This window comes from Nansenia antarctica, assembly GCF_963989245.1.
Source record: "Nansenia antarctica genome assembly, chromosome: 6".
Classification (NCBI taxonomy): Eukaryota; Metazoa; Chordata; class Actinopteri; order Argentiniformes; family Microstomatidae; genus Nansenia; species Nansenia antarctica.
The window spans coordinates 20,663,798-20,673,797 of record NC_137676.1 but is presented as its reverse complement, the minus strand read 5'-3'; the positions used below and the strand labels follow the sequence as shown (position 1 = coordinate 20,673,797).

Below are 10,000 nucleotides of genomic sequence, written 5' to 3'. Positions count from 1 at the left end.
TTCTCCTTCTCTCCTTCTCCCTCCCTCCCTCTCCTTCTCCCTCTCTCCTTCTCCCTCTCTCCCTCTCCTTCTCTCCTTCTCCCTCTCCCCCTCCTGTTTCTCTCCCCCTGTCCTTCTCCCGCTCTCCCTCTCCTTCTCCCTCTCTCCCTCTCCTTCTTCCTCTCTCCCTCTCCTTCTTCCTCTCTCTCCCTCTGCCACAACCCAAGTGTCTACCATTAGGCTGAGAGGACATCGTCACGGCAATGAGTGAGTTGACATGTCTCAGGCAGGGCTACCTCATCATGAGAATGCACGCACGCATGCATGTACGCACACACACACACACACACACACACACGCACCCACACACACCCATACACACACACACTCACATCCCCGGTGTCTGTCTCTCTCTCTGCAGGAGGAGTTGTTGCTGTCCATCCTGCCCAAACACATAGCAGACGAGATGCTGCAGGGCATGCAGAAACAGGCCAATCAGAACCAAGTACAGCAGCAGCAGTTCAACACCATGTACATGTACCGCCACGAGAACGTCAGGTCAGCCTCTCTACCACAACACCAGCCTGATTTCACAGGCCAACATGGTGACCAGAAACACTTAGAGGAAAAGGGTTCTTTATTTGTCCCTAGAACCCTCTGTGGAAAGGGTTCAGCATAGAACCCAAAAGAGTTCTACATGGAACCCAGAATTGTTCTACTACATGGAACCCAGAAAGGTCATCAAAGGGTGTTCTGGAGGACTACTTTCAGAAACATACTCATAAGTCAAAAAGCACATTGTCAAAAAGTTCATGAGCCTTATGAATTCACTCTCTTCACCTTGCGAAATACTCTCTATAGATAACTTATTAGAGAGCTTCAACAACAAATTGAGAACTACCCTTGATATAGCTCCAGAAAAAAATCTAAAAATTGTCATCAAATCGCAAAGCACCATGGAAAAATAAAAATAAAGAATTCAGCCAATTGAAAAGAAACTGCCGTAAAGCAGAGCACAAATGGAGAAAGTCTAAACTACATATACACCTTGACATTTTTAAAAACCAGATCTTTACATATAATAGGGCAATGAAGTTGAGCTAGACAAACCTATTTCTCTGATATAATTTCTGAAAACAAAGGCAACCCCAAAGTGCTTTTTTTAACCATTGATCGTCTGATTAACCCTTCAGTGGTTGCGCCTGTTGAAAATGAGTCATTTTCAACACTTAGATGTAATGAATTTGCTACATTCTTTCAAGAAAAGATTTCCATTATTTTCCATTAGAAATATCATTTGAGAATTAAAAATCTAATTTGCTACTCCCAGATGAATTAAGAATGCCTATTGCTGTCATGGATTCATTTGAGCTCGTCAACCCCCATACTTTAAAAACAGTTGTTTCACAAATGAAATCCTCAACATGCTCACTTGATCCAATCCTAACATGGTTCTTCAAAAGTGTTATTGACTGTTTAACTGATGATGTATTAGAAATTGTGAACTGCTCTCTATCAACTGGCATCTTTCCTGTTCCGTTTCTCTAAAGGTTCTGTATGTGTACAACTGTGTCGGGTCCAGGTGCGGTGTATGTAAACAACGAGACGGAGATATAATAAAATAAAGGTTCTCTTTACTGAGATGAAAGGTTCAAACAAAACTTTCAAACGGGACAAACATAAAGGAGAGCAGTAGGGCTCAGCACGTATGCAACTAATAACTAAGAAACTGAGGTCATAACAAAGCACACGGAAACTAAAGTTTGAGCAAAGGGCTCCAAAGGAGGTACAAGGTTTCAAACACGCAAACAAAGTCAAGGCTCAATATCGTTCCGGGTATTGGATACGTGAAGCGGTAATACGTACAACAGGATTCTGAAGCATTCCAAAAGGGTAACACAAGTGATCGACTAACAAGAGAACAGGGAAAAGGGACAGACCTAAGAAGCCACATACAACAGGTGACAGGCATTAGCAATTAGTTCAAAGAATGTCCAGCCACCAGTAGGTGGTGTCGGGGAGTCGGTGACTCCCCTGGTGACAGTGCCCCCCCCCCCGACGAGCGGCACCAGCCGATCACCCGGGTGCCTCGGGATGGAGCCGGCGAAAGTCAGAAATGAGACTAGGGTCCAATATGTCCCGCCGAGGCACCCAGGTACGCTCCTCCGGCCCATATCCCTCCCAGTCCACCAGAAACTGGACACCCCTACCCACCTTCCGGGAGTTGATGATCCTGTTGACCGTGTAGACAGGTTGTCCATCAATGAGACGGGGCGGGGGGGCGGGGTGGGGTGGAGGGGCCATGGGGGAGAAAACAACGGGCTTGAGGAGTGATACATGGAAGGTGGGGTGAACTCGCATGGAGGGTGGGAGTAGCAGTCTGTAGGCCACGGCATTGACCCGCCGCACCACCTTAAACGGCCCCACGAAGCGAGGAGCCAACTTGCGTGACTCCACCCGGAGGGGGAGATCCCGGGTAGACAGCCAGACCCTCTGACCAGGACGGAAGACCGGGGCAGGGCGGCGCCTGCGGTTAGCCTGGCGTTGGGACCTGTCCGAAGCCCGCACAAGCGCCGCCCTCACCCGCCTCCAGGTACGGCGACAGCGGCTGACATGGGCTTGGACAGATGGTACAGCTGCCTCCTCCTCTTGCTCAGGGAAAAGGGGGGGCTGATACCCGTACTGGCATTGGAATGGGGAGAGGCCAATGGAGGAGCAGAGGAGGGTGTCGTGGGCGTATTCAGCCCACGCCAGCCGCCGGCTCCATGTCGCCGGATTGCTGGAGACGTAGCACCTCAACACCCCCTCCAGGTCCTGGTTGACGCGCCAAGGCTGGTGGCGAATGCCTTCCAGAACCTGGAGGCGAATTGAGGACCCCGGTCGGATACCATGTCCAGGGGTAGTCCGTGCACCCGGAAGACATGCTGGACCACTAGCTCCGCCGTCTCTTGGGCCGTGGGGAGTTTGGGGAGGGGGATGAAGTGCGCCGCCTTAGAGAACCGGTCCACCACCACGAGTATGGCGGTGAACCCATCAGATGGGGGTAGACCCGATATAAAATCGAGGGCTATGTCCGACCAGGGACGTTTGGGGATGGACAGGGGGTGTAGGAGTCCCGGCGGCCGTTGCCGGGAGGCTTTACTGCGCGCGCATAGGGCACAGGCTGCCACAAACGCACGCGTGTCCCCCTCCGCTGTGGGCCACCAGAACCTCCTTCGTATGAAGTCCAATGTCCTGGTGGCCCCTGGGTGACTGGTGAGGGAGGAGGTGTGCGCCCACTGCAGCAGTCGTGCGCGCGCAGTCCTCGGAACGTAAAGCCTCCCCGGCGGACCCCCGCCCGGGTCAGGCTCCCGCCTCAGCGCTGTTCTCACTACCCTGTCGATTCCCCAGGACACGGGGCGACGACCAGGCCAGTGGGGACGATAGAATCCGTACTCTCCACCAGGTCCATAGGATCGAACTGCCTCGACAGTGCATCGGGCTTGGTGTTCTTAGAGCCCGGTCGATAGGAGATCGTGAACTGGAACCTGGTGAAGAATAACGCCCACCTGGCCTGTCGGGAGTTGAGGCGCTTGGCCCCCTGGATATAGGCCAGGTTCTTGTGGTCAGTCCAAACCATAAAGGGGTGCACGGACCCCTCCAACCAGTGCCTCCATTCCTCCAGCGCGAGTTTGATGGCAAGCAACTCGCGGTTCCCCACGTCGTAATTGCGCTCCGGCGCGGACAGCCTGCGAGAAAAAAAGGCACAGGTCTTATTGTCTTTGGAGCACCGCTGTGACAAAACCACCCCTACCGCAATGTCAGAGGCATCCACCTCCACAACAAAGGGTAGGGACGGGTCCGGGTGCACGAGGATGGGGGCTGATGTGAAACGCTGCTTAAGCGTATTGAAGGCGTTCTCCGCCTCCGGGGACCAGGAAAAAGAGCGGAGACTGGACTGAGTGAGGGCTGTTAATGGGCCGGCTATGGAACTAAAACCACGAATGAATCGCCTGTAAAAATTGGCAAAACCTAAAAAGCGTTGTAGCTGCTTTAATGAGAAGGGTCGCGGCCAGTCCAAAACTGCAGTGACTTTCCCGGGGTCCATCAAAAGGTCCCCCTTGTCCACCACGAACCCCAGGAAGGACACCGTCTCCACATGACTCGCACTTCTCCGCCTTGACAAACAGTTTGTGGCGGAGGAGGCGTTCGAGCACCTCCCTAACGTGTCTCTGGTGCTGCGTCACATCCTTAGAAAAAAACAAAATGTCATCTAAATAAACAAAAACAGAGTGGTCGAGGAGATCCCGTAGGACGTCATTAACGAGGGCCTGGAACACCGCCGGTGCGTTGGCGAGGCCGAACGGCATCACCATGTACTCATAATGGCCCCTCGGAGTGTTAAACGCAGTCTTCCACTCATCGCCCTCCCGGACCCTCACTAAATTATAAGCGTTCCGTAAGTCCAGTTTAGTGAAGATCCGGGCCCCCTGCAATGACTCGAACGCTGTAGTCATCAATGGGAGAGGGTATCTATTCTTAATGGTAACATTGTTCAACCCTCTATAGTCAATGCATGGCCGCTGCCCCCCGTCCTTCTTGGCCACAAAGAAAACCCCCGCACCCGCTGGGGAGGTGGAAGGGCGAATGTGGCCCGCGGCGAGTGCGTCATCGATGTACTCCTTCATGGCCAGGGTCTCAGGTCCGGAGAGGGAGAACAATCTCCCCCGAGGGGGCGTGGTGCCGGGCAGGAGGTTGATGGCACAGTCGTAAGCCCTGTGGGGGGGTAGTTCCCTAGCCCGCTGTTTACTAAAAACCTCCCCCAGATCCCAATAGACCTGGGGAACGCCCACTATGGCCGGAGCCACTGGAATGTCTGTAGACCCCGCCGCTTGCGTGGAAAGGGGTTTAGGGGCTGTAGCTAGGGAGTGGGATGGGGCTGGGGATGGGGCTGGCAACGAGACTGGGGAATGGAGTGGGGTTCTGGGAGGACTGGTGATTCGCCCCGTGGACCAGTTAATATTGTGGTTGTGCACCGCCAGCCAGGGGTGCCCCAGGACGAGAGGACAGTCAGGAGACTCAATAATTAAAAACTGGATCAGCTCCCACTGTTCTCGCTCCACCTGGAGATGAATAGGTGGTGTGCACTGGGTAATGAACCCGGTCCCCAGAGGCCGGCCGTCCAGGGCGCGGACCGGTAATGGAACGGGAAGGTCCTTGAGAACTAGTCCCCACTCGTGGGCTAAGCCCGTGTCCATAAGGTTCCCCGCCGCCCCCGAGTCCACCAACGCCCACACCCGTCGTATGCGGCGTCCCCCCTCTAACGTTACCCCCAAAAAAGTCTGGTGATCGCCCATTGCTGAAGGTGGTTCATGGCTCACCAATGCCCCTCCCGACATTATCGAGCCCTCCCGTTTCCCGGCTTCTCCGGGCACGTAGCGACTAGGTGTCCAGCCCACCCGCAATACAGACAGCGCCCCTCTCTCTGACGCTGCTGTCACGCTAACTGCATGGGCTCATCGTAGGTCGGCTCCTCCATGAACCCACTGGGTGGCCCCACACCCGGCGTTAGGCGGGAGGGCGCGCCCCTAGCCGAGCCTCTCTCGCGGTCCCGCTCCCGGCATCTATTATCCACCCGCCGAGAGAGGTCGACTAAGTCGTCCAGCTGCTCAGGCAACTCTCGGAAGGACAACTCGTCCTTCATGACCTCCGAGAGCCCCTGAGCATACAGGACGACCACAGCGCGCTCCTCCCACCCGGTCTCTCTGGCCAGGGTGCGGAACTCCACGGAATAGTCAGCCACCGTGCGATGACCCTGTCGACAGGCGGTGAGTCTCCTGCCTGCCTCGTAGGTAGAGAGCACCCGGGTGTGATCAAAGACTTTACGAAGCTCTGCTATGAAGAGCTGGGAACTGGCACATATCGCAGTCCCCCTCTCCCACTCTGCCGTCGCCCAGGACAGGGCACGTCCCGTTAGCAGAGTAGTGATATAAGCCACCCGGGACTGCTCGGTGGGGAAGGAGGTCGGCTGTAGGCTGAACACTAAGGTGCACTGAGTGATGAACTCTCGGCAGGCCTCTGGACGTCCGTCGTACCTCTCTGGAGGTGGAAGGCGAGGCTCACGGGGTGTAGGTGGAGGTGTAGGGACCAGTAGTGAAGGTAGGGCTGCTGCGGCGTTGGCGACCAGTTCAGCGTTGTCCTGGCGGTCCACCAGGCTCTGGACGGTGAGGGACAGCTGGCGGAGATTTTCACTCATCTCCCTGAGGAGACGTTCATGCTGGGTCAGCATGGCATCTTGGGTGGCCAGTACGGTGCGAAGTTGTGATACATCCGCTGGATCCATGGTGGTTAGTCGATCTGTTACGTTTCTCTAAAGGTTCTGTGTGTGTACAACTGTGTCGGGTCCAGGTGCGGTGTATGTAAACAACGAGACGGAGATATAATAAAATAAAGGTTCTCTTTACTGAGATGAATAGTTCGCAGGTTCAAACATAAAACATTCAAACGGGACAAACATAAAGGAGAGCAGTAGGGCTCAGCACGTATGCAACTAATAACTAAGAAACTGAGGTCATAAAGCACACGGAAACTAAAGTTTGAGCAAAGGGCTCCAAAGGAGGTACAAGGTTTCAAACACGCAAACAAAGTCAAGGCTCAATAACGTTCCGGGTATCGGATACGTGAAGCGGTAATACGTACAACAGGATTCTGAAGCATTCCAAAAGGGTAACACAAGTGATCGACTAACAAGGGAACAGGGAAAAGGGACACACCTAACAAGCAGTGGTGTGCCGTCAGGGCCAGCAAGGCCTTCTCTGCTGGCCTAAACATCATCAGAATATACATTTAATTTTTATTTTTTTTCTACAAATATGTATTAAATTATTCCCGTAGTCTATTCTCTTCATTTCATAACTTTCCTCTTGGTTGCGCTGCTTCCAGACATTTGGAGGGCTGGCCTTTAGCTTTTATCCAATCAATTTCAGCCATAATGTGTTGCCAGGGTACCAAGAAATCTGCCCGCCTGCAGATTCAACAGTGGCGCGAGTACAGATTGTAATTTAAAGTGAGCGAGAAAAGAGCTGTGGCGTACCGTGGTCAGATCTCGAGTTGGCGAGCAAATCCAAGCAAATCCGACGAAGGGGCCTTCTGGATGGCGGAGCACCTGATCAGCACCTGCACGTCTTTTGATTGGATACACACTATTGGGAGGCGGAGCTAGCACACTGAACTTGATCTCGCTAATTTGTGTAGATTTAAGCTGTTGTTCTACAAGCAGCCACAATGGCTGAAGGAGGAGAAGAGGTAGATTTGGTGGCAGATATTATAACAACAAAGAAGAACCTTCTAAGAAAAGCTAGACATAATCAGAAGAGAACGGCCAACCCCGACGTTAGCGACGCTATCCATGTAAAAGGACTTGGTGGAACTGATCAACTGTACAACAGAGTCATTGAAGTCTTCTTGAGGAAAGAAAGGAGGATGGATTTTGTGTTCAAATAATCAGTTGTTTTGGTGAGTACAAAGCATTTAATGTTTTCTGCAAGAGATGTACTGAGCGACCCTGGGGTCCGTAGATACAGATAGTGTGTTGTGTTGCCTGGCTCAGCTGTGTGAGTAAGTGGGGCTTCAATGCGATCTTCTAACCACTTCCCGGGCTGCTATCATGGAAAACGACACACCCCCGTCACCGTATGAACACGAGGAAGATAACCGGCCTTAAATGGAACCTCGATACGGTTCTCCTATCGAGATCGACAGACCGCAAAGTTCGGGAAATAACTGACGCTTTCGTTTTCATGCAATGAATTGAATACACCCAGACAAGGTGCCGCTATAATAACAATGGCAACGCCCGGTTATACTGCGTTTCTGTCTAAATGTATAGTTTCTAGAGCCATGGCGAGTCGGTGACTCCCCTGGTGACACTTTCCCACTCCCCTAGAATCTGCCATTATAAAACCACTACTTAAGAAAGGAAGGCAAGATAATTCTGTTCTCGGAAATTTCAGACCAATATCTAACCTTTAATTTCTAAGTAAAATCCTTGAGAGAGTGATTTTCAGACAACTTACAGATTTTCTTAGCAAAAACATTTTATTTGAGAAGTTTCAATCAGGTTTTCGTTCTAACCACAGTACTGAGACTCCATTAGTAAAGGTTGTAAACGATCTCAGACTTATCATAGACGCTGGTGGTGTATTAGTTCTTGTCTTGTTAGATTTGAGTGCTGCTTTTGATACAGTAGATCACAGTATTCTAATATATCGTTTAGAAAACTGTGTTGGTCTCTCAGGACTTGTATTAGAGTGGTTTAAATCTTATCTAGCTGGTAGGCATTTCTCTGTTGTCCTGGGAGACTCTGTTTCTGATAATGTTGACATCACATGTGGGGTCCCTCAGGGGTCTATTCTTGGTCCCTTGCTCTTCTCCATGTACATGATCCCATTAGGTGGAATCATCAGAAAACATGGTGTACATTTTCATAGTTATTCTGATGATACTCAGCTGTACATATCAGTATTGCTTGATAATTCACATGCTCTCACCTCGCTGGAGAATTGTTTCAGAGATATAAAACTTTGGATGTCCCAAGATTTTCTACAACTAAATCAGGACAAAACTGAGATTCTTGTCATTGGACCAAAACCACAAAAAGACAAATTGTCGAATACCATGGGAACCTTGCTTTCAAACTGCAAACATGAAGCTAAGAAACTCAGTGTGATTATAGATTCTGACTTAAGCTTTGAGCCTCACATCAAATCTATCACTAGAAATGCTTTTTATCATCTACGGAATATTACAAAAGTTAGAAATTTTCTCCGGCAAGCTGATGCAGAAGTGTTAATGCATGCTTTTGTTATTACTACTAGGACTATTGTAACAGTCTCCTTTCTGGTCTTCCGAAGAAAGCTATTGGCCAGCTGCAATTAGTCCAAAATGCAGCAGCGAGAGTTTTAACCAAAACAAGTAGAAGAGCTCATATAACTCTAACTATTTAACTATTTTACTTTACACTGGCTTCCTGTTAAGTTCAGAACAGATTTCAAGATCCTTCTGCTTGTTTATAAAGCTCTCACTGGCACAGAACCAGAATATCTGAAAGACCTTTTGCTAGTATATCAGCCCGATAGAGCTCTCAGGTCTTCTGATGCTGGTTTCTCTGTGTACCACATGTATAAAAGAAGAGATTTGGTGAGGCTGCATTCTAATTTTATGCACGCAAATTGTGGAATGCACTGCCAGTTTACATTAGGGATGCAACTTCAGCAAATATGTTCAAGTCAAGACTAAAAACCCATCTTTTTAATATTGCCTTTAAATGACTAAATAATTAAATTATGATTATATAATGATTGGGGCACTTTGAGCTGCAACGTTTGCAGGAAAAGCGCTATACAAATAAAATATATTATCATTATTAAGTACCTGAATGGATAATCTTAGATTAATCAGTACTGTATTGGATTCAGACAATTGTTAGAGAACTTCCATCACATGATAATGCAAATGACGGAAGCTTCTTTCTTGTTTCTTAAGTAAATGTGCTTTCTCTCTATCTCTCTCTCTCTCTCTCTCTCTCTCTCTCTTTCTCTCCCCTCTCCCCTCTGTCCTTTCTCTCCCTCTCTCTCTCTCTCTCTCTTTCTCTCTCTCTCTCTCTCTCTTTCCCCTCTGTCCTCTCTCCCCTCCCTCTCTCTCTCACTCTCTCTCTCTCCCCCCTCTGTCCTCTTTCCCTCTCTGTCTTTCTCTTTCTCTCTCTCCCCTCTCCCCTCTGTCTCCTCTCTCTCCACATCTCTCTCTCTCTCTCCCCCCCCTCTCTCTCATTCTCTCTCTAGTATCCTGTTTGCTGATATCGTGGGTTTTACCCAGCTGTCCTCGGCCTGTAGTGCTCAGGAGCTGGTCAAACTACTTAATGAACTGTTCGCCCGCTTCGATAGCCTGGCATCTGTGAGTCCTTCATAACCCTCTCTCATACACTCACACACACATAACCCTCTCTCATACACTCACACACCCATAACCCTCTCTCATACACTCA

At 50.1% G+C, this 10,000-nt stretch overlaps 1 protein-coding gene across 1 annotated transcript in view; it reads left to right on the top strand.

The window, feature by feature from the left end:
* The window catches only part of LOC308159557 (adenylate cyclase type 3-like), a 62,257-nt gene that overhangs the window by 4,836 nt on the left and 47,421 nt on the right, over positions 1-10,000 (top strand). Inside the window, exons 3-4 of the mRNA XM_080533370.1 lie at positions 401-537; positions 9,798-9,909. Of these exons, the coding sequence (XP_080389496.1) occupies positions 401-537; positions 9,798-9,909 (249 nt within the window). The remainder of the gene's footprint in view (positions 1-400; positions 538-9,797; positions 9,910-10,000) is intronic.